At 42.0% G+C, this 25,409-nt stretch overlaps 1 protein-coding gene across 1 annotated transcript in view; it reads left to right on the forward strand.

Annotated features, from left to right (window-relative positions):
* The window catches only part of tnk2b (tyrosine kinase, non-receptor, 2b), a 37,648-nt gene extending 13,404 nt beyond the window's left edge, over positions 1–24,244 (forward strand). Inside the window, exons 2-17 of the mRNA XM_073491905.1 lie at positions 1,851–2,028; positions 3,612–3,682; positions 7,660–7,932; positions 8,190–8,342; positions 8,858–9,021; positions 10,130–10,249; positions 10,704–10,830; positions 10,965–11,111; positions 11,441–11,535; positions 11,814–12,008; positions 12,303–12,394; positions 13,499–13,932; positions 14,188–15,402; positions 17,092–17,187; positions 19,811–19,941; positions 20,591–24,244. Coding sequence (XP_073348006.1) covers positions 1,851–2,028; positions 3,612–3,682; positions 7,660–7,932; positions 8,190–8,342; positions 8,858–9,021; positions 10,130–10,249; positions 10,704–10,830; positions 10,965–11,111; positions 11,441–11,535; positions 11,814–12,008; positions 12,303–12,394; positions 13,499–13,932; positions 14,188–15,402; positions 17,092–17,187; positions 19,811–19,941; positions 20,591–20,597 — 3,498 coding nt within the window. The 3' untranslated portion in view covers positions 20,598–24,244. The remainder of the gene's footprint in view (positions 1–1,850; positions 2,029–3,611; positions 3,683–7,659; positions 7,933–8,189; positions 8,343–8,857; positions 9,022–10,129; positions 10,250–10,703; positions 10,831–10,964; positions 11,112–11,440; positions 11,536–11,813; positions 12,009–12,302; positions 12,395–13,498; positions 13,933–14,187; positions 15,403–17,091; positions 17,188–19,810; positions 19,942–20,590) is intronic.
* The last annotated feature ends 1,165 nt before the right edge of the window (positions 24,245–25,409 follow it).

Below are 25,409 nucleotides of genomic sequence, written 5' to 3' on the forward strand. Positions count from 1 at the left end.
TTTTCAGCCTCTCAAATGTGTACATTTGCTCTGTTTGTCGGTTTTATATCATATTACAGGGCTCTAGGGTGCGACTATTTTGGTGCTACATGCACCCAAAAGTCTGCATGTCACAAAAAACAAAGCAGATCCACAAATACTACACATGCAGCCAGTATCCCAGTAAGACAGAAGAAGACACTAAACATTTAACACTGAGTTTTAACTTAATTTACTTTTTTGTCAGTTTTTGTAACTTTACTATTTAGACATTTAAGATTGTTGCGATTCCTTGTGGGTGTGCTGTGATTAAAATGGACGAAAACATTTATCTGCACCAAACCATTAATCCGGAAAATATTCATCAGATTAATAGATAATGAAAATACAGTAAGTGTGAGTCACAGCCTGACCTGCTTCACTCAGTGTGCATTTGAACAAAAACAGCTCAGAATTCGGTGAGAGAGGACGGAGCCTGCCGCTGAGGCCAAAGCTGCATGTTTGGACGTCGCTGAAGAGATATCAGCTGACCCACTTTTATGTGCATCGCTATGAATTTGTATCAGGATACAGACATCTGGCATAACCATCGGGGGATTGAGCCCTCTGAGCAGACCTCGCATCAGATATTCATAGAAATGCAGGACCACTCACTTGTTATTGAAAAGGAACCATAGATGCATGTTGTCAGTGTTTGTTTAAACATGTATTTGTGTGAGACAGAAAGACGCTCAGGTCGCAGTCATTGAGCAATAGGACGTGACCTATCACCAGGCCCATTAAGAAGTTTCAGTGACAGAGAGGAAGCTGTGAGCCCTCTGACACTTTCCTCTGGACCTTGTAACCTTCCACAGGAAGTTCCTCATTCACAGAGTCTAATTACTGCTCAGTGCAGTGACCCCCACACCCCCAAGCATCCACCCTAAAGGTCTCCCTGTCAGTCTCTGCAGATTAGGAATGTTTGTCATTTCTTTGTGTTGTTTCGGTTGATTTACAGGCTCACTGTGAATAATACTGTGTGAGCGGCAGGTGTAATGGAGGAGTAGATGAACTCTTGTAGAGGTTCTCTACCTTAAATTGAACTCCATCATCATGACTAACAGCCCGATGAAGAAGCCCAAGCTGAATTTTAGGTACATTTTGTGCTACTTACAGCTTGTTGGATTAAATAGACAGTGATGGATGGTGTTTTCAGCTGTGATGGTGTGTTGTGACGTTGAAGATTGATGGTCTCACTCAGAGTCTTATGAAGGGACGTAGTTTACATATTGCGGTCTGATTGTTTAGGAGCCAACCGTTTGACTTCACTGACACTTATAGACCCCAGATGTGAATCATTCATCTCAAGTATCTGCCCAAAATACTACTACTCTTTTTCCAGAGTATATATGAATCTATTTGTCATTGAAATATTTTGAAGAAGATAAACTGCTGACCAAGTGGTGTATTAACACTACAATGACACAGGATCTGTGTAATCAATGTCTCCATGACTTGTGAACTAAAATGAGTGCACAGTTAGTTTTTAGCACATGCTAAATTTGGCCCCCTTCCCTTCATGTCCTTGTTTATGTGATGTCAATTTGGGCAACACAGTGTGCAACTTGTGTGTCTTTTTGAGTGTATACATGTATTTATAACCACCCATGCACTATGTGATGTGAATGTCTGAGCCTCTAAGCAGGTATTTCAGTGTGCTGTAAACAGCACACAATGGATCTGAGCTCAGTTTCCTCTCTTTTTCAAAGAGAAGAATGGTTTGATTGTTGCTCAGTGACTTTCTATGTGGCTGTATTTTGCAGGTTTGAGACCAAGTGTTGAGAAAACTGTTTTAAACTTAATTTCCTGTGTTATTTGTGTGTGTTTTGCAGAAACTGGGCAGTAGCATGCAGTGTGAGGAAGGCACAGAATGGCTGCTGGAGCTGCTGATGGAGGTGCAGCTGCAGCAGTACTTTCTACGGATCCGAGATGACCTCAATGTCACGCGGCTGTCACACTTCGACTACGTCAAGAACGAAGACCTGGAGAAGATTGGCATGGGTCGACCTGGTAAGAAACTCTATGTGTGTGTGTGTGTGTATTTTCTTTTACGTAAGACAAAAATGAGACTTGGTGTGCATAGTCTTGGTTAAAATAACATCAAATTACACTAAACATAATAAATGGATCGTGTGCAGTGGTAGCTGTACGATCCATCACGTACCTTCTGCGCCCATTCCAAACGTCCATTTTCTTTTCTTCGCACCAAAAAGACAGTCACTTCTTTTTTTCTTGCTGCACATTGATTCCTCTTTCCTTTTTAGCAGCATGGCTTTAAGTATGGCAGTGTTTGTCTGTCAATTTTGTACATGGTTCCCAGAGGAAAAATCCTACTGACGCTTATAATGACTCTAATGTTGAACCCAAAAAACACTTTTAAGTTTAAACAGTTTTTGGTTTATGATCTGATCAAATACCTGCAACACAAGTGACGTTCCCATCAGCCTCAGCTGTGTAGCAACTGTTAGCGTCCAATCCCACTAAACCAAGATGGTGCACATGGTTATCGTTATTCCTGCTTACGTTAGCATGTTAGCATTTTCATTGTGAGCAAGTCAGCATTATCAACAGACTGTCTGAATGTTGATGTTAGCATTTAGCTCAAAGTACAACATAACATAGCTGCTAGCTGTAGACTCATCATTTCTTCAGATGAGACAGTACTAATCTTCAACTGTGACTTGGTTTCTTCAATAGTCACTTTTTCTAGATAAGCAAGGGGATTTTATGATTAAAATGCACTCAGCCAGATCAGAGAGTGAATTTTGGAAGCTGTCAGGCTGCCTGGCATGTTTCCCGTGTTTTTGCTCCTCTTGCTCATTCTTGAATAATCATAACCAGGCAGCATTTGTCTCCTCAGCTCCTCTCTTTTATCAAGTACACATTGAGACTGGCATTCCCCTGATCTTTCCTTATGAAGTGATATTCTCTTCACCTATGCGTCATTTTCATCTGTTAATTATACACTGCAGAGAGATTCAAAGCTAAGTTAATGTCCTCCCAATGTTGTCTTTGCTTTTGTCTGACTATATAAGGGGGATATTCTACATCTAAATATAACCTCAAGTGTTACTTTTGTCTGCAGTAATGCCCGTGTGTCATTTGGCTCACCCTGAGCATAGCTTGAACAAATCCTCCATCACTAATACCCCTAATATCATTTTAAAGCCACAGCTGGTAATTAGGCACAATAGGAAGGACACTTAAGTGCCAAGTCTTTTGTGTGTACTGCTTGTATGTGTGTGTGTTTGAAATCCAGTTACTGAAGCCCTCAGGGCCTCGGCTACCGAGCCGCTTAAGACTAATTACACCCCCTTCTCCTGCTCATGTATTCATTCACATCTTTCTCCTCCACTCAGCTCTCTGTTCTCTGCACCCTCCATCTTTTCTACTTTCTTGTATTCGCTGTTCCCAATTTTTCAATCTATCCAATCTCTTCTCACATAGTGTGTGCCCTCCATCTTCTCTCTTCCCTCTCCAGTGTTAGTTTTTTTTCTGTATTTCCTCTTTCTGATGCAGACCCGTAAGCCTCCTTTCATGTTTACCGCTGACCTTTACTGCGTTTCTCTTTTCTTTGATGTTTTTTGATAAAGGACAGAGACGACTGTGGGAGGCTGTGAAAAGGAGGAAAGCCATGTGCAAGCGCAAGTCCTGGATGAGCAAGGTGACAGACATAGACAGACATACCACACAAACACACACACACACACAGGACTCATTTAGTATGGTATATGGTATGCTTGACATTATGTCGCCACAGTGGCGTCCGTCTGTCTGCCTGTGGGCCGCAGTGTGGACACAATAACTTATGAACAATACATAGTAGGAACCTTACACTTACCCCCTATACAGATGATATGATTACACATATGATTACAGAAGTAAGGCTGTCAAAAAAGCCTTTTGGGGTATCGGCAAATGGTTCCTTAATAGAATAGATGCGAGGATGTGAAAGTAAAATGACTTTTATTTTGTCTGAAAGTCATAGCTAAATGTAAAGTAAATAAAAAACATAAAAAAATTAGTAATTAGTAAAATAAGGACGTGTATTTATTCTTAAGACTGCTTTATCTATTTAATCCTAACAAATGTACAATTAAAAGTTATTAAAAAATCCAAGAAATCTGGAAGCGTATATCTCAAGTTTCATCAATTTTCAGTGGTAAACTGAGCAGAGGAATTGTAACACACATCAGGCAGAGTCGTTTGCTCATGCCCACCTCTCCCTCTGGGCCGGGTTGCCAGATACCATCACATATAACCCCGCCAGAAACAGAGAAACACCTATTTAATCTGTATCGGCATGAAATTAGGTGATTAAATCGGAGAAATGACTGTTGGGAACAAGAAGAAGGGTTAAAAATAGGGAGACCCCTGATGGATGGATGGATGGATAGATAGTATAGTACAGTATAGTAAATATTGTATATTAACATAAATATCTTAAAATGCAGATGCCAGTCTGCTTAAGGGGAGTCATCAGCCAGATATATATCGTGAATCCTTAATGACGGTTGTGTGGTGCTACAAAAACTATGCACAATATTACTTTTCAATATTTATGGATCAACAAGTCTCACGGCAGACGAATCCAAGTTGAGTCACAAGTCGGCATTTTCGCGACTAGATTCCAAGTATTTAGTTCTACAGCTTTGGTGATCGGTCACAGTGTTTACAAAATGTCAAGGTGAAGCTTCTGAAGTACTGACTGCATGTGTGCGAAGGTCTGTGGTCATTAAAGAGGAGGTCTCAGTGTGCTCTGTGACTTATTTATATAAAACAAATACACATCTGTAGGGGACATTCCATTGCATGACAACGAGCACATCCACACTTGAGTCAAGTCACAAGAGTTGGTGACACACAGATTCAGAGCATGCTGCATTCACAGAAATGTTGTTTCATGAAGCATAAAGTTTCTCTCTTAAAGAGACAGAACCACGTCTTTTACTTGTTTACATTCTTTATATAAAGGCTGAAAAATTAAAGGTAGAACATTTGAAACGAACCTTAGACACACGATCTAATACTGAGTCTGATACACACACAACGCGTGGAGGAATGAAGTGTGTGAGGGAATACTGAGCAGACATTGCCAGTGTGTGTGTGTGTGTGTGTTTGTGTTTGTGTGTGTTGGCTGTTCTCAGTGGAAGTCGTCGTGCTTGTCTTCTATAATTACACCTGTCTGTTTCCCCCTCTGGCACCATCCTCAGCTTGAGTAATCTGCTTCCTCAGCCCCCTGTGTGTGTGCGCGTGTGTGCGCACATGTGTGTATGTGCTGTGCTGCCATAGCCGGGATCTTTTGAATGTCGAGCCTCCTATTTGAAACCCACTCGCCACACAGTGACCACAGAGACGTGGTGTTTTTTTAAAAAAAGGTCTGCAGCATTATGTCATGTCTGTCTGGTCCAGTGTGAATGTGAAACCACACACCTCTCGCTACTGTTTATATCTGGCCAGTCAAATATGTCTGGCACTGGGGATTCACTGACACCTCTTTTTCACTGACGATGGCGTTTCTGAGTACTGACCTTTGTTTACGAGCCAATAATTCACTTCATGAATGTGACACTTGGCTTTAGATTCAAGAGAAAGTTATGTGTATGTGATGTGTTGCATGTAAATCAGTGGTGGATGGTACCCTCTTTCACCTGGTATGTTATCTGATATGTAGCTTGATATTGTTCCCCTGAGTATCAGCACCAGTGTCAGTGCATTCCTATTTTGGTAAACAGTCACTTTTAGGGCCTCAACAAAACAAAGGTTTCCCTTAATGGCTCTGCACAGCACACACATTGTACGGGTTCAAATTTAGGGGAATGGGAAGCTCTTAAGCGCGCGCGCGCACACACACACACACACACACACACACACACACAGAAACAGTCAGTTGACTTAATCTAATAGTGCTTCTTAATGAGTACTTCCTAACAGCTAAGTCATTCCTGCTGTGTTGTCAGTGCTTAAGCTAAGAGACAGGAAATTTCTCTCTGTCCCATTATCGTTGGTATGTGTGTGTTTGTGTCTGTGGGTGTGTGTGGACATTACTCATGTTGTGGGGACATACATCTTTTCACACAGTCACATTATGGTAACTTTTAAAGTTAATGCAAGTCCCCATAATGTACCGTAATCATTCAGTTTTAGGGTTTAGTGTTAGGTTAAGGTCAGGTTAAGGGTTAGGAAAGTAATGATTAGAGTGAAGTCAAGTTTCCTGTGAATGTAAGTCAATGATCTCATCTAAAGCATTATGTGGTGGTGATCAAAAGATACTGATAGGTCAATATCTGCTGATAATATCAGCTATCACAGATATATCAGTATCAGCATATATGTTGTTGCATTATAACACATTATTTACGTACATGAAATGTGTTATAATGCACCTAAAGACCTGTATAATCATAGTTATAAGCAGTCCTAAATATTCAGAGTGCTGAATAACAATAATCATAACACATTAAAAAGCATTTATGATGACTTTGAGTATTAATACTTCATAATTTCTGGTCACTACTATTTTTGATTATAGTTTATTAAAATTCTCATGGTTCATTTTGTAATACATTATATGTATATGTTTTATATCACTATTATACTGCAGTTATATGGGCAAATATCAGCATATATATCAATATTGGAAGAAATTCAGTATCAGTCAGTGATTAAAATCGTCTGACTGCTGGCCATAGCTTGACTCTGCTTTCTAACCACAGTCTCCTCACATCACACAACACACACATACTGTACAACACATTGGCTAGACATGCATGTACAGCAGGAAAGGAAGAACAAGATAAGATGACGAGGCTCACTGTTGATACTGAATGATGAATTATGCTTTGAAGTTCTTAGCACCTACAGTTGGTTTAGTGGCTCTGTTGGTATGTAGAGAGGCCGGTCGAAGCTCACGCGCACTTCCATTAAGACTATAACTACACAGAGGGGCTACATTGAGACTTTTATTGGTCTGCTTGTGCTGCTTTAAATGTTGTTACCTCTTGTTGTGCCAGTACTGCTGGTTGGTTGTGTAAATATTATGCAGAAAGTTAAGGAAAAGATATCTTCAAGGAAAACCTCCCCTCTGCTGCCATTGTTGCTAACAAGGGCGCAAGAGAATGTTGAACTGTTATCACTTCCATTTGGTGTTGTCTGTGGGTGCATGGGTCAGTCCTGCGTGTGGGAGGGAAGTTTTCAGTGAGGCTGACAGATATGTAAAAGAGTTGGAGATAGACTTCATAATTGAAACAAGTGTCTGGCGTCTTCCCTCCATCTCCAACCCCACTCTCCAGCCTGGTGCAAAGTGACCAGGCAGAGAGCTCAGACCAATAAAGTCACAAGATAAAACTCAAATGTAGAGCTTCGTGAGGGATATTTCAACTCCTCAGGCAGCTGTCGACACTTTGTTTATCCCATGTTAGGGTTCATGCTATTACAAGGAGTTCAGTTCATTTTAAATGTATTGTTGTTATACTTGTAAACAAAGAAACATGGCCTTTTCACTCTTAGATAATGTATATGAACATAAACAGCTAGAAGGATGCTCCCACATAAACATTTACACTCTGTCTCTCTGTACTGTAGGTGTTTAGTTCCCCACTCTTGCTCACCTTGTTCTTCTCTTCTTCTGTTCCTCACCAGGTGTTTAGCGGTAAGCGTCCAGACGGAGGAGACTTCCCCCAGCAGGGCCAGCCGGCCTCCTCTTTTCGTAAGCTGTCTCCCACACCTCCGCTTGGCCTTGGGGAGGGAGTCCTGCCCACACAGCCTGGCAGCGGTGGTGCTCCTCTTGACGAGCAGCAGCAGGCGCTGACCTGCCTCATCCCAGAGAAGGACCTGACGCTGTTTGAGAAGCTGGGGGACGGCTCGTTCGGTGTGGTGAAGAGAGGAGAGTGGCTGACACCTGCAGGAAAGGTGGTGAGGAGACTTGCACTTCACATTTATCTTACATGATAAGTTTACCACTATTTGTTAAAGAGAGTAGCTGGTCACACAGCTACAGTTGTTTTGCTAAAACAGGCATCTTGTTTGCTTTATATGCTGATGTAGGAATAAATAAAAGCATGACTCAGTGTACTCCAGATGCCGTCTTTATGATGAGTCTATGTGTATCTTTTAGAAGTGCTTCTGCCATATAAATCGTACCTAAAGGCTGAAATCTCTCTTTTTTCCAGCTGAATGTAGCTGTCAAGTGTCTGAAGACAGACGTGTTCAGCCAGCCCGACGCTCTGGAGGACTTCATCTGTGAGGTCAACGCCATGCACTCCCTGGACCACCAGAACCTCATTCGCCTCTACGGTGTGGTGCTCACACACCCAATGAAGATGGTAGTGGACTCGCAGAAACGCACACACACAGGGAGGACAAATCAGTAGAAACACACATTCACACACACACATAGGTGTACGTCAGTCGCTTCCCTCTCACGTCCACCCACACATACTCAGCACAGATGTCCCTCTCAGGCATTCTCTCAGCTGGCTTCATGACCTTACAGTGTGTTAAAATCAGGTCGAGCACCTTAAGGCCTTTGTCATGAGTGGAGAGAGAGAAGAAGGGAGACAGGAAGCGAGGAGAGCTAAGATAAAGGCTGACCTTTCAGCTTTGTTGTTTTCATCCCACTATGACCCTCCAGTTATTTGCTCTGGTGTATTTTTGTTATGATGACATTCTCCTTTTTCTTCTACATACTTCTTCCTCCTATTCTCCTCCTCTCCAACTCACATCACATCTCTCTTCTCTTCTACATCATCGGTTTCTCTTTTCTTTTTGCTGGTGATTTCCATGTTCCTCTTTTCACCCACCCACCCTCTCCCTCGCTCTCTCTCTCCATGTCATGAAGGTGACTGAGCTGGCTCCTCTCGGTTCTCTGCTGGAGCGTCTGCGATGTGTGCGTCCTCAGGGCCCCGTGTTGATCCACACTCTGTGTCAGTATGCGGTGCAGGTGGCCTGTGGCATGGCCTACCTGGAGCAGAGGAGGTTCATCCACAGGGACCTGGCAGCCAGGTAGACAGAAAACTTTGATTTAATAAATTTTAGCAGCTATAAAAACCTGTTTTTGAAGAGGGTGTATTCTCTTCACATTCTCTATGAAACCTGTTTTTCTTTACAGGCATGTTAAATTATTTATATTCCTTCTCCGTCTCCTCCACCCAGAAATTTATAGGCCATTACAGAGAGGTTTGGCCCAACAGCACGATGAGTCACTGGTTGGCCAGCTGTGCTGGGTGGTCTAAGCTCTTGGCCTTGTCCAAATTCGTCACTTTTCACTTTACTTTTGACATGCTGTGAATGCTTGAGAAAATCTTAATAGCTGGTAAAAATGAGTCATTTTCCCACTTAAAGCTGTGATACAATGGTAAAGACTTCATGCGGCTGTTACGGTAGATTTCTCAAGCTGTGGTTTTAAATGCTGGACCGCTGAAGTGACAGTCTGCTGATTTTATAAGCTGCAGTACCAGATGGTGAATTGTATTGTTAATACATCACAGGTTTATTAGATGCTTTCAATTAAAACCTGCAGTAGGTCCTGAGTTGTAGGGCTGCGTTCAGACATTACTCACCATGGACAACATTCTTAGTGTATATTTTTACACGGATGGATCATACTCTGAACATTTGTCAGCATTTAATTGGATGAAGTAGTTTGTCTCCTGCTAGAGCTGTAGCCATTCACCAAAGCCATAATTGCATTTAAATTTCATGTTTTGGGTCAAATCCAAGTTTAACAATTCTTTGGACTTTTGGTCAAAAATGTAATATCTCCCACATTTTCCCATGAAAAAACCCTTATGTATAAAACCTTTAGATTCCTATTACTCATCTTTGTGGCTGCCACTATATTTGGAGAGTTTTGAGAGCATTTGTGAACTTGAGTGTGTTGATGGCATCAGTAGTAGGCCACCTAAGCGAAACTTTGAGTTCAAATCAAACGGCAATAATCTTAAATTGTAGGTACAGATGAAGATTATGATGAAAAGCTGCACCCCAATTGTGCATATACTCTAGTACAGTGACTTTTTCTGAGGTTATTACGGAACTCTATAACAGTCTTGGGTGTTAAAATTAAAAATGCACAGAAAGTTAAGTTGAACATTTGACCCTCTGTCTTCAGGAACATCCTGCTGGCCTCAGCTCACAGAGTGAAGATAGGTGACTTTGGCCTGATGAGAGCGCTGCCGAACAACCACGAGCACTATGTCATGCAGGAGCATCGAAAGGTCCCCTTTGCATGGTGGGTGGACAGAGAGAGCAACATAATCACCAAAGCTGTGCTTGGATGTAGTCCAGGCATGGATATGAGTGATTTTAGTGGTTAGGACGGGAGCGAGATTTATTTTATTGCAGAAAATTTTCACAGATAATTCTGATTGGTCACAGCTGCATTCCAGTGTCAGATTCTGAGTCAGTCAAATACTTAGCTACCAATTTATCATTCTTTCTACTGTTTTCCATGCATATACTGCACATGTATGACGTTAGTTGATGTTTCATTTTATATAGCCTCAATTCATAACAAAACCATACATACCATACTCCTTAATTAATTTACACAGACCAAACATTCCCTCATGAGCAAACACTTGACAACAGTGGCGAGAAAAAACTACCTTAAAAGTAAGCATGGTCAGACTTAATAATTGATTCACTGCACTGTCCATGTTGAAGTTTGTTGTCCGTTCGTCCAGGTGCGCCCCAGAGAGCCTGAAAACCAGAACATTCTCCCATGCTACAGACACGTGGATGTTTGGAGTGACTCTATGGGAGATGTTCACACATGGCCAGGAGCCTTGGCTGGGTCTTAATGGGAGCCAGGTAAATACAGGATGTATGGAAAAATATCTTGAGGCTGGATTAACAGTGGGAGAACTCTCAATTCTACACTGATATATTCTGCTTTTGTCATCTTTCCTCTTCCAATTTGTTTCTCCCTTGTGAAAAAAACTTAGATCCTGCACAAGATTGATAAAGAAGGTGAACGCCTCCCTAAGCCTGAAGACTGTCCGCAAGATATCTATAACGTCATGCTGCAGTGTTGGGCTCAGAAACCAGATGACAGACCCACGTTTGTCGCCCTGCGCGAGTTCCTGCTTGAGGTAGGAGGGCTGTCTTTTAGGTATCCAAAGAAGTTTTGAGGTTTTATTTGAAAAAGCTTTATTTTTTTCAACTTTAAGTTTTTCCTTAGCTCTCTATTTGCAAAAGACACTTGATAATAATGTTGACACCTCTGGTCTGGAGAGGCCAGTGTTCCCTCAGAAATCCAGCACCCTATAAATGGACATTTAGCTCCACCTGGTGGAGTTACTGCAAAGTAGAAACTGAAACATCCCGTCACCTGGAAGGACTTGGACAACCAGTTTACAATATTGCCCACTCATAAAAGTTTACTTTGGTGTTTCATGTGTCACTTTTGTGTGTTTTTCAGACCATGCCCACAGACATGTGCGCTCTGCAGGACTTTGACGAGCCTGACAAACTCCACATCCAGATCAATGATGTCATCACCATCATAGAGGGGAGGTGGGTGTTCATAAGTGTTTCACTTTTACTTAACAGACCCACCAGCTAATCTCATTACTGAGACTTAGTGTTTAAAGCGGCCACAGGTCTCCACAGTGATCTTTAAGTTGTTTTAGCCATAAGTGACCCATCAATACTCACCAATTCAAAGATCTTGGATTTCTACTAAACTAGCTGTATGTATTATTAGTTATTAATGTTAAATGTCCCTGCAGATGACTCCCCATGTCAACAGCTGTGGTTCCTCCTGTTTCATCCTCAGTATTTCTGTGTTTCAGGGCGGAGAACTACTGGTGGCGAGGTCAAAACAAACGGACCCTGAAGGTTGGACAGTTCCCCAGAAACGTGGTGACATCTGTCGCAGGTTTGTCAGCTCATGACATCAGCCGGCCGCTCAAGAACAGCTTCATCCACACAGGACACGGAGACAGCAACCCTCATCGCTGCTGGGGCTTCCCTGACAGGATTGACGAGTAAGGAGCAGCGTCAGTTTGTCGGCTTCTAGTCTTAGTGCCAAAATGTACCACAACGCTTTTACATGGTCTAAATGTCTCTTCATCACTTTATGAATGTGTCTCCTGATTGAGGAAGTTTGTGGTAAAAGTCTGACTTTTTGCTGAGTTGTAGTATCAATTCTCACCAATAGATGACAGTAGCACAATATTTTACATGACCATCAACCTTTTCCAACATAACATCACCCAGGTTAGTTACATTCAGTACTGTGACATTTACTGTTATTAAGTCTGTTCCTCTTCTCCCTTCAGTCTGTACCTCGGGAATCCCATGGATCCTCCTGATGTCCTTGGTGTAGACCTCAGTGGTGCTCGGCCCACGCAGCTACCAGGACGATCTAGAAGTGAGTAAAAGAGCTGTAAATTAGGAAGTATCCCACGCCATGATGATAGACATTCTGATTCACAAATACCAAGGAGAAAAAAAAAACTCTCACAACACCATTATTAATTAATATCCACCATCTTTGGGTTCAAACTCTTTAGTTGGCACCACTGATCAGGACTCATTTTAAACGACCATTCTGTAGTTTTTTTGATTATTTATGTCAAGTATAATATATATTAATTTTCTGCTAGATGAAAAACTAACTCACTTTTCTTAACTGACCATAATGAAAAATATAGAGCTGAGCCATACAGTCACATCTGTGACTATAAAGGAACATTAACTGAATAATGTAAGCAACATAAAACTAAACGTAATAACTTAACATTTAGTTGTCAAACATGTTCTGTTGTGAAATGATAAGACTGCATGTTTAAAAGGTGCAACTATATTGTTTTATTAACATTTGTACCACAGATTGTGGGTTAAAGTTTTAAGTTTATGGCAGTGCAGTTTTTGATTTTTTAAAAATGGCCGCCACACACATTGCTTTTCCTTTTTCTTAACACTTGTTTGCAAAGCTAACATATGCAATCTGACATTTGCTTCCTGCTTCTTTTCCCTGACTTTTCTGTCTTTGTTGCTTTCTTTTTGTTTTTCTCTGTTTCTCCTTTGCGATGGCGGGATTTGCTTTAATTTACCCAGAGGAGCCTCCTCCCCGCCCTCCTCAACCAGCAGTGTTAATCAAGAGTAAGTCTGGTTTCCCTCAGCAGCTCCTCACCCATTGCTCCTGCCCCCTCTGTTCCCTCCTAGCTCCACTCCTCAGAGGTACATCCCGTACTTTGTTGTCTTTTCTTTGCTTGTCTTTGCAGTGATTCTGTCGCCTACTTTTATTTCCCCTTTTAACATAATAGTTCACCCATCTTTCCACCTCTGTGTCCCTCTAACAGGTGTGCAGTGTCCTTGCTGTGCACTATAGGACTAACTTCAAACCTGGCGACTTTTTTTGGAGTGGTGTGTTTTGTATTTTGGGGTGTGAAGTGACCTTGAAGAACGTTGGTGTCATCACCCTCAAGTTTTTTTCAGTTAGTAATAATGCATTTTGTGTTTGTGTCCCTAGAGCCTTGTTATGACCCTGTTAACAATGATGAGGATCTGACCTCGGCAGGACTGAAGAGATTATCACTTCGGAAAACGGGTTCTGTCAAAGGCTTAAAACTGAAACCCGCTGCATGGGTCTCTGCTTCCAGACAGGGGAGCGGCCGCACTTCAGGCTCAGGCTACAACCCCAACAGTGAAGTGTCCCTCATTGACTTTGGGGAGGAGTTCCCCCCGCCCACACCCTCCCCCTCCCCGGTGGTTGAAATGCAGATTCCTTCACTGGCAAAGCTAGCTTTGGAAGCAGACAACATCCTGGACCGGACTCCGCCTCAGAGCCCGTGTAGGTCGTTACCCCGCCCCCTTCACCCTACGCCAGTCGTGGACTGGGACGCCCGGCCATTACCCCCACCCCCGGCCTATGATGATGTAGCCCAAGATGAAGACGATATGGAGGTACGGTAGGAGGTGATACAGCACATTTTACATGATTAGTCAATTAATTGCCAACTTTTTTGATAATCAAGCATTTCAAGAAAAAATGTTGATCATTTGCTAGTTCCAGCTTCTTAAATGTGAAGATGAACTGCTTTCATTTGTCATTTATGATAGTTAAATAAGATTTGTTTGGTTTTGTAATTGATAATTCAAATGTTAATGTTAATAATCATGTAGTTCAGCTGTAAATCTCTTGTAAATCTCTCCACAAAGGTGAGCTCCATTAACAGCTCAGAGCAGCAGCATGAAGAGGAGTATAGTGAAGTCAGTCACCCAGATGAGGCTCTCTGTCCTGGACAGAAGGTGGACAGTGAGGCTCTTGTCTCTAGGGGTCTAGACAGACCAGGCCTCGAGGACAACCTCTTCCTCCCTAGCAAGCAGAGCCAGGGCCTGTCCACCTCCTTCTCACAGTCAGCTGAGATCTTCCAAGAACTCCAGCAAGAGTGCATGAGGAGGCTCAATGTGCCGACAGGAAGTGCTGCCCGGTCGGGCTCACCGTCCCATAGCTTGGCCTCGTGTCCCCAGACTCCACAGAACCAGGAGGGACCGCAGCAGACTGTCCTCTCCTCCGAGGACAAACCCCAGATTCCCCCCCGGGTCCCCATACCCCCTCGCCCTATAAAAAAGGGGGACTACACATCTGCTCGCTGGTCAAGGGATCTCTCGCTGTCTCCGACGCTGGCTGACACCACAGAAGACATTTCAGGCCCAGGCAAGGACCGACCACCTCAGATCCCTCCCAGGGACCCTTTGTCCCAGCCGGGCTCCAGGACTCCCAGCCCCATGGGCCTGGTGGTGGGCTCCCCCCAGCAGAGAGTCTACTCTGTCAGCCCCTCCATCATGCAGGCTCCCCTTGCCTCCTGCTCCTCCACACACACACACGGCTCCTACCTCTCCACCTCTCCAGGTAAACTCATGCCCACCACACACAGCTTCGCCTCAGATCCTAAATATGCTGCACCCAAAGTGATCCAAGCGCAGGGGAAGGACGCCGCCAACAAGGGCCCCTGTATCCTCCCCATCGTCCGTGATGGCCGTAAAGTCAGCAACACCCACTATTACCTTCTCCCAGAGAGGCCCCCGTACCTCGACCGCTACGACCGCTTCTTCAGGGAGGCGGAGAGCCTGTCTGCCAGCAGTGTGGAGGAAAGACATTTACGGCAAGCCAACACGGCCACTGTCAGACCCATGGTGGTCAGCAGCCAGACTCTGCAGGGACACGCCCAGGGACAAGGGCTTGTCCAGCCAGGCGAGCTGAAGGCTAATTTCTCCTCCAACAATAACAGCAGTCTGGGTGGGCCAAGGTCAGGGATGAAGACATCAGTTAGTCTCCCTCGCGTCTGTTCAGATGGGCTGACAGCGCCAATGGTCACTGCTTCCTGCATCAGGACAGACGGAGGAGGGAACTCAGCTGACAGGGTGAAAATGGTAAGGCCAGAGATGTTTGGATTTTCTTTTTAATGCTTCAGGAATTAAAGTGCTGACCGTTCTTACTCTCGCTTTCATGATGGATGTTAAACCACTGCAGTTGAATAGTTTACTTGCAAAAGATAGTCGACCTTGTGTCCTTCTTAATGCTTCTTTGATGCTTTTGTAAACTAGATAAAAAGTCCTTACACTAGATAGCTATCTGTTCTGAGTTTCTACTGTCATTATCACACAGCTAAGTGCTGAAATATGAGTGCAATACTCAGGGTAATGCAGCAGAACTGTTCAAAGAAGTAACAAGAAGACTTTAAATGAAATATAATAGTGTTTGGTGCTTATTCAATGCATGACTTGCTAATCTTCTCTCAGTTTAAACTTTTGCTACGGTTAATATAGCTTTTGAATGCAACCTAACATTTTACTTTATATAACCATTAAGGTGTACTGTACACTACATTTGCCCATACACTGAACACAAGGGGGCAACAGAAGGTAATTTTTATGGGTGGTCCGCTCTGGCCAGAGCTCGTAGGGGAAATGTGTGTGCTGAATGTGTGTTGCCTTTCTGTGAGAGACTGAGAGTCAGAGTGAGCAATCTGACATTTTTCTCACAGTAGCAGCTTTTAACTAATTAATCAGATTACCTCCCAATTCAACTTCAAATCATTATCAGAACTGAATTATGATTGATGTTTGAGAACAAAACGTTTTCAAACTGGAGCTGAAGCCAGTGAATTTAGACTAATTAAACTGTAAATTACATCTGAATATCTTTCCTGTACAAAACTTTTTCTATCACAATTAAAAAGCATAAAATGTTATAACTTCTCATAACTAATTAAAAAAAATATGCAAGCGTTCTTTTGAGACAAAGGCCACGTTCATTTTTGCTGTGAATTGAACATGAAAGACGTGGAACCAGAGTTTGATTGGTCTTTTTCTGAGCAATTGATTCTGACACCGATTAAACCTGATCGAACCAGAGCCAGAGTCACTGCAATGGTCTTTACATCGATCAGCCACTTGGCATTTTGCAATGGACACTTAGATCCGTGGCCACACACGAGCTGCGTTGAGAATGTGGGATCACGTATAAACTGAACTGCAGAGGAGGAGTTCAATGCAGGATGAAGGCGTGCACCGCACATTTATTAGCTGTAGTAGTTTAAAAAGCACAGTAGTATAAATAAAGACACAAAATGAACGACTATGCTGCTAGAAAGTCCCGTCACATGCGGGAACACAGTGTCAGTGTGATTTTGTTGAAACCAGAGTTAGCTTAAGGAAGGTTTGAATAAACATAATTAGTAGAACTCAGACAAATATAATTCAGTGTGTGATGAGATAGGGGACTGTTTGAAAAAAGCCTCATCAAATCCAGTGATGCTTAAATCTCTGCACTCAGATTCCCATCATCAGCTTTTTCAGGTGTAGCTAAAAGTGAACAAAAGAGCTTCAATCAGTGCCAAAAACAGGTATAAAATCTTTTCAAGTAGAAGAATCTTACTTGGTTGTCAGATTTGGAGGTTTGTACATGAGGGATTAATGCTGAATTGAGAAAGCACTCAGTCTCCTGTTGTAAGTGTTGAAGGCGCTACCGAGGTCAAGTGAGGAATGAGAGGCAGGGGAATGTAAGTGTTGTTGGATGCTGCAGAGACTAACACTGTTGATTGTCATTGTGTGATTCAGGTGCAGGAGGCAGTTCATGGGGTGACACTAGAGGAGTGCCAAGCCGCCCTCCAGAACCACAACTGGAATGTGCAGAAAGCTGTGCATTATCTAAAGGTGAGAGCATTTATTAGCACACCATGAAAAGGCTTGATGCACTGAAGACAGTTATTGAATACTGTATGTTTCCAATATCTGTTGTTCATACTGTGATTCTGTAGCAATTGCATTAATAAAAAGTCAGAAATATAATTGAATAAATCAATAAATAATAGTAAAAAAAAGAAAAATAAGGTATTAAAAAGAATATAAAACTTGTTACCATTAACATATTTTTTCCTTAACCTTAATCAGTTTGTAAAAAAGAGAAAATCTCAAATTAGTTTTAGTATATAAATGTCTAAAAACAAATAGAACTTTGTTATAAATTTTGTTGAGGTGTGTTCTAACATTATCCCAAATCTTTCCAAGAAATGGTCTGAGAAACAGGAAGGAGGTAGAGGTAAAAGAAAACAATGATAATACACTTATTTACTTTACCAACTGGTTTAATGTTAAAGGAGAAGAAACAAGCTTTATACTTCTTATTCTCAACTTATTTAAATCATTTAATTAAGTTTTATTTATAGATGCACCCAGTTATATTGTTGACATTTAATTCCCTTTTACTGCCTTTATTTGTTTGTACTGCATAGCATCAAAGTACCATATAAACAAACCAGTTCACAAACAACATTGCAGACATAAAATAAATAGTTAGATAAGAAGCCAGGGGCAGATAAAAATGATATTAGTTTCATAGAAGAAAGGCAAAGTGAGTTAGTAAAACAAAACTTTCTACAAAGTACGAGCAACAGACAGTTCATGGTTCGAGTCCATCAAACTAAAGACCCTACGAAGGGCACGCTTATGTTGCAGCGATGCAATTACTAAAAGAGAAGCTCAGTGGTCCTCAGTGGTAAACACTGTTGTGGTGCTGAGGGGTCCTCAGAGATCCAGCTCAGCGCCTCTTGGGTCAGCCTTGAGTCCTTTTCTGTAATAACCTGTTTTTACACAGGACATAACTGTAAACACATAGTCATTTCAAGTTGCTGAATGTCATTTTTTACTTTATAGCTTCATATTACATGATAAGAGCAGCTATGTTGAACCTTAAGGGAAATTCAAGTCATTGCTGCTGCAATGAGCCGGCTGTAGATAAAAAAAAAGCTTATAGATGCTCTGATGTGTCTGCAGCACCCTCCTCGCTGCCCGTGGTTGGGACCACTGTGAAAAGATGGAGGATGTTTTTGGATGGCAGTGAGCCAAAGGGAGCACTTGACTGCTCCTTAATAGTGGCTCCAACGTTTAGAGGATAAAGAAAAATGCAATCCAGAGGTCTCAGATTCAGTTGGAGCAACAGAAGTATCTTTGCCCAAGACACTGAGCTGCATTAAGGCTGAAATCATGTCACAACACGCTTACTGGTGCTGCAGACACTCTCACCTGAACGAGTGGAAAAAATGATTTCATCTTCTGCAGTTCTCTCCTATAGACAAATCCACCAACCAATTTGCATTTTCCTCCATCTTGCGTCGCCACCGTTACTGCGGTGGTCACTCTGTCTGCTTGCCAATAGCGACATCAGCATAGGTAGTTGGATTAAAAATGTTAGACAGTTGCCCCAGTTACCGATTAATGCCTTGAACACACTACACAACTTTCTGTCTTGTAATTGGGAGTCTTGCTGTCCTGGTGTTTTGCACACTACACGACTGTTCAGGATTCACACACTATGATGACACATGAGATGTGTCACAGGAATAATGTGGTTCAAGCAGTCTAAGTTGTTTGTGTGCTGAAAAAACAAGGAAGAAAGAGAATGTGTGTGTGAGAGAATGGATTAGGAGGATGCGCAGAAAGCAAGGACGACACAGTTACCAATACTGAACAGTTTGTGTATATATATTCTTATGGAAACGATCGATCATGAGCGATCATTGTGCCCACTTCATACGAATAGATGCATTAGAAGACTGGGTTCAGAGAGCTACTGTGGATGACAACAGAGGAGGGAGGGAGAGAGGAGTGTCTGCCGTCATTGGCTGTAGCTCATTTCTGGCCCATCTGCGACTCAACCAGATATTTAGCCAGGTAGATATCCAGCAGATGTAAGGTTCATGTCAGTGAGCTGTCCCCGAGCACCTGGATCGGGTCTTTGAACAGTTCACACATACTGATGGTCCTCCTTCTGATCCGGGGCTTTTTGTGGGTGATCTCCCAAAAACTGTCTGCCACGGCAAGATCGGACTAAAATCCTGTAGTGGGAACTTGGCATAAGGTACCTTATGTGGGTGGTTGCCTTTAACATTATTCAGATTTTACATGTTAGAGATTTATTACAACAGTAGCCGGAATAGAAAATGGAGAACTAGAGAAAAAACGTGGCTATCCGTCACATTTGAAGTGATTTTGTTCAAGATTATTGAATTGCCTGATGGTGAACAAAAAAATGCCAGCAAGTCCTACAGGGGACTCATAGAGGGTCAACATTACAATAATAATATTAACTAATCAGTAATAATTATGATATTCTTTAACCACATCTGGTGAAGTGGAACAAGAGACAGTATTTCCCTGGATTCCTGTTTAGAGTAGCCGACCCTGTGACTCTGCTATACAGTAATATCCCATCTCATCTGATCTCTTTGTACTTTCTTTGTAAGATTGTTCTCATCTCTGTTTTTCTGTCGTTCTGCAGGTGGAGCAGCTGTTCTGTTTGGGTCTGAGGAGCAGGTCAGAGTGTCTTAAGCTGCTGGAGATGTGTGACTGGAACCTGGAGGTGGCCAGCACTCAGATGTTAGATAACTATGGATCCACAACCAGACAGAGGTACTGTATGCTATACAGTAGGTGTGTTTGCTGCAGGTTATGAATTCCCTGTATAGAATCTATACGTTTGAATGGACTGTACTCTCATATTACTATCCATCCATCCCAACTTCTTTGATAGTTCAGTGCTGTCAGCACCCAGAGCCTCTACATTTAAACATTTATTTAATCTTGCATGTGTGGCCCTTGAACTCAGTCACTTATGACCTGGCTCCACATGCTCACATGAGGTCACTTTGGTCACATCTGTCTTTGGAAAACATTAAAATCTGCTTCCTCGCTGGGTTTAACTGCTGGAAGTTTTCCCTCTAAATATGAATAAATGTGAGTTACCTGGAAAAGTTTGGAGCAGACGTATACAGCAGGGAAACAGGCAGCGGTATGACGCAATCAGAATGCTGCTGTTCTCTGTCAGTGAGGCTAAGAGTCATATTTAACTGCTAGACTGGGAAAGTTTTCTGCTTTTTTGCTCTTTCTATAGAGAAATGTATATATTTGAGCGATTTAATGAGCATCTCACCTTAAAAGTCTCACAAGTGGAAGTCTCTCTTGCAAGACAATGTAAATATCATTCAAGTTAATTTAGGAGGATTCAGCATTTCATCTCATGATTCTCTCAATCTAATCTAAAGCCTCTTTCTATTTGCAGACGGTGACAGGAATCTCAAGCCGCTGAGCTCTGATTGGAACTTCATCCTCAGTAAAACATCATCAGAGGAGGTGAATCTGCTCCTGACCTGTTTACGCTTCAGACACGCCTCCAATAAGAAGACCGTTATTTGACTATGGAAGGATCAAGCACATTTTCTCTGAACTGGCACAAAATACCAAACTCTATTACGGCTCCATTCATACTTAACATGGATAAAGGAACTAAGCCTGAGGGCGAAAAGAAGACTTTGGGTCACAAAGATATGTGATTGCTGCACTTATTTAGAAAATGTAGACCACCATCTACCTTTTTTTCTTCTTTTTTTTAAAGCTGTTCAAAGACAAAAAATGACACTGTTCTTCAATTTCATTTGGTCAGCCTGAAATGTGTCATCAACAGTAACAGATCCCCAGTGTCACAGATCCTTCGTGCTACAATACTCAGTCAGATCCACTTACATGTGTCGTCAGCGCCGCAGTTACACTGTTGGCGCACTGCAGAAAGACAATTTAAAGCAGGGGTGCTCAAACGAATCTTAATGGTCGGCCACAAGCCAAAACTAAACACCTATTGTGTTGTGATGCAAAGTGTTCCTTAGTGTCCGCTGTTCTCAGCTTGTGAAAAATAACTATTTATTATTACGGATCCTACCTGTTTGAAGAGCATTTTGCCTCACAAAAATAGATCAGTATATGAAAATTCGGTCAAATTTGGAATATATTGAATGACTCCCCATGCCAATGGAAAGCCGGCCGACGTTTCGCAGTACACAAAGCAGTTCTGGAGCTTCACAGCAAAACAGTGTTGCAGCATTCTCCTAAACAACTGAAGTAGACGTGGACTTTGGGGATGGGGACGATTAAAAACGTAAAAAACACAATGTAAAAATATTCAATCAAATGACTCCATGCATCCGGCATAATCCAAGACGTTATTTACACTCTTTTATAAGCTGAATTCTTCACTGTAGTTGCTAAGCTGTGTTAGCACGCAACCCGTCTGAAGTGGGTGCACAAGCTCTCCCTTGTGTCAACCATGTAAATATTGTCTTACAAATCAATTTGGGAACTTGAGAATTTTATTATGCCGGACGAGCTGTATGGAGCCATATCATGGTTTGTGCGTTTGTTTTATTTTACTTCTTAAAACAAGTCCCCGTCTACTTCAGTTGTTTCGGAGAATCCAGCAATGCTGTTTTGCTGTGAAACTCCAGAAATGTTGTTGAGTAGATAATGACTGGATGAACTTGTCCTTGAATCTTTTCTCTGGTTAACAGCACCAAAAAGTTTGAAAGTCTATCTGAAGAGGCCTCGAGTTAAACAGCTCAATATAAAAGGTCCATTCTTTGCCTCAAGCTCATTGTATGTTGTCAGAATATGCCAAGAACTCGTTCAGTTTGACTGAAAACCGGTCTCTCGTTTGGTGAATCTAAATACTTTAATGTGTATGTGCAGACAGTCTAGTAAGCGTAAACATCTCCTGAATTGCCGACTGCAGTGCCACTTGAAAACAACTGTTTTGATGACCAATTGGAAAAACAAACTAACGTAGTTTACCTCGACCACACATAAGCACAACAAAGCTAATACTGAATTGGCTGTCCAGGCCTCATTGTGCAGGAAATAATTTGGCCTGTTTACAGTTGTGAAGAGGAGGGATGTGATGATGCTGCTGAAAGGCTGTGGTGTCGAGGAAAAATGTGCCGAGAAAGTGCTGTTGCAAAAAAAAACAATGCTCGTCTCCTCAATAATTTGTGTAATACATTTTAAAGTTACGAGAGGGACGGTAGTCAGCACTGACGCAGTGCTGCAGTCTCTGCTCAGAGTTACTGGTTGAGCTGTTCAGAGAAGCAGTTTGTCCAGGATTCACTTCTTTTAAAGACCTACTAAACTGTCTAATTTATACTCAAAGGGTATAAGTAGTATACTCTTTACATTGAGACATTTGTGTATTTGTGAACAAAGTATTGATATATAATGTTAATATATTTTGAACACCATCTCAGAGACAAGAGAAGACTGTTATGTCCATTACTGGGCAGGCGATTAGTTAATTTAAATGCGTCACTCCCTGAGTTAATCGACCATGTATGACCATTAGCACACGTGGCTGGACAACAAAGGGCCACCCACTCAGTGGAAACTTCCTTCACCCCTGATATAGTCTTTCCTTATTCCTTCCCTCTAAGCACTTTGCCCACACAGAACCCCCGTGCATCAGCTGAAAACTGCTGCCAGGCTGTTATTTTCTGTACGCACCCAGACTACACTGCCAGCTTATAACAGCAACGTAGTGAAATTTGCCCCAAGGCGCACATCCTGTCCCATAATCATCACTAAAACCACGACTGTGATATTTTGGTCAGCAGCTTTGGGGGCAATAATTTAAAACTGGGAGGAGGTGTCAGCTCTGGGTGAACTCAGTCACTGCTGGATGGGACGATACATCTTGTGACCGGGCATTGACAGAGTGGAGCCCTCAGCAAGGAATGGTTCATAACTTGGTTAATGTAAGAACTTTTGGGCCTGTCCGCCTTTTGTTCTCTTGACGTGTGGATTTTACTAAAAAGAAAGGACATAAAAGGCTTAAAAGTCCCTTTTACGTGGTCAACAAGATGTCAAAAACACTTTTTATGGTAAACACAGATGATCCCTTTGGTGCTTCTCTCTGTAGAGAAAAAAGATCCTTCTTTGCCAACTGGTACCCATCTATTTAAACTACAATATGTCCACATGTAGACACAGACACCAGCCCCTCCGTATGTCCACAAACAGCCCGGTATGACAGGTCTGAACACAATCTGTTTGTGCAGAAACTTCAAATGGCCTCTGAAAAAAGCTAATGTACAACCACAACAAGCCTGCTATCAGCCCGGGCACATTAAGAGGCTTAACAGAAAATAAAATGTTTGGAATATATTTATAAAGGACTGATTTTGGACGACAACCTCCAGTGAAACCTTTCTCCCGTGTGCAATAAGGCTGCTGTAGAACCTGTAACCTCCCATCCTGTCCGTCTGTCAGTGCCATCCAGTCGTGTAAAAAGAGCTTTCATATCTGTCATGATGTATCCAAGTCACTGAATGCACAGGAAACAGTGTGAAATGTTTGGTGACTCACTTTTCCTCCCCAGAGTAGGATGAAGTTGTCCTTAAACACTGATCCAGAGTCAGTTCTGCCACTCTGATGTGTCGTGGTAAAGCTGATTGTTAACCGGTGCAGAAGCACAGCTTGATGCGAGCGGTGCCTCCACAGTCAGTTCATGTGTTGTTCGTCTTATACCAAGCTGCTGTAGTTGTATTGAAGGACTTAAGTGTGAACCTCGTGGTGTTATGATCAACCTAAAGCAACATTCTCCCGTTGTGGTGTTGAGACTCCGATGTTAAAGAACTCTTCTGTTTAGTCTGCGTTTCTTCAGACACCGTCTGCTATTTTAAGTCATTTTTATCATTTTTGCTGTTTCTCCTTCAATCCAACTCGCCATTTTCTTCCTCATTTATGTGTATTTGCTTCCCAGAATGTGTTTTGAATGCCTGATGTACAGTTGGTTTTCATTGTTTCTCTCCTCCTGGGTTGATGGATATGTTCAAGAGAAGTTCATGCTGCCGAATTTATAAATGTATTTTTTATTAAAGAATTAATTATTTTTTAACCTCTTCTGTTCGTTAATCTTTTTTCGGTCACTTAAGTCATCTTTATCTTTGAAGTAGACTAGATTTTGTTTTCACTAAATTAAGATGCGTTCCACTCCGTGCTCAGATGCAGATGAGCTAATTATGACAATGAGACAAATACTGCATTAATTAGCATTTACAAAGTATTTTAATGGACATTGAAATGTTTCAGTCCTTTTTTTATTAATTAACAAGAATCATCTGTGTTTACATGGTGCTCATCAGTTTTGTCAGTTTTACTTTGTATTGTTTAAAGTGCTGAGACAGTTCTTCAGTTAATGGATTGATCAATCAACCGAAAATGATTCAACAATTCAATAATAGATTAATTTGTGAATTGATTTGATTCATTTATCACAGAACAGCACTAAAGAATCTGCAGACACGCTCGTGGCCTTGTCCTTAAGCTTAGCATCGCTTTGAGCTAAGAGCTCATGCAAGGACAAAGTTCAGGTACTGATGGTACGATCGGTTAAAGAGACAGTTCACCCAAAAATCCAAAATGCATATTTTCCCTCTTACTGCTATTTATCCAACTAGAAAGTTTTGTTGCCAGTTGCAGAGTTCTGGAGATATGAGACGTAGAGATGTCTGCCTTTTCTCAAATATAATGAAACTAGATGGCACTCTGTGTCACATTGTGTTCAGGGCTCCAAAAAAATACATTTGAAAAACTCAGCAGCAATGTCTCTTTAAAGAAATCATGACTCAAGATAATCCACAAGATGATCCACAGACACGGTCGTGAGCAGTTTCATGTCGGAACTATAGGAACTATTTTCTTTCTCCCGAAGTACACCCACCAACCGTATCACAGAAGGAAGCGTATGTCTACTCAAGGACGAGAGGCTCGTGACGGTGTGGGATGTAAACGTTAGTGACGTCCTCCAAGGTTAAGCTATAACTTTGGCCAATTGCTGCATTCATCTGCTTCTCGGATGGCCCCCCTCCCGGAGTTCAGAGGTCGTTCTTCTGACCTCGGTGTGTTCTTGTGCGTCAACTAGGAATGTGGGAGCCACGTGGACGATGTTTTGCATTTCATCACGGTATTTGAGTGACAAGGAAGAACAAAAGAAATCGATCCTGTCATGAAGTATATTCACAAATATGCAACCTGATGTTTACTTTCGTCTGCCATGTCAT

The sequence above is a fragment of the Pagrus major genome, chromosome 21 (genome assembly GCF_040436345.1).
Source record: "Pagrus major chromosome 21, Pma_NU_1.0".
Classification (NCBI taxonomy): Eukaryota; Metazoa; Chordata; class Actinopteri; order Spariformes; family Sparidae; genus Pagrus; species Pagrus major.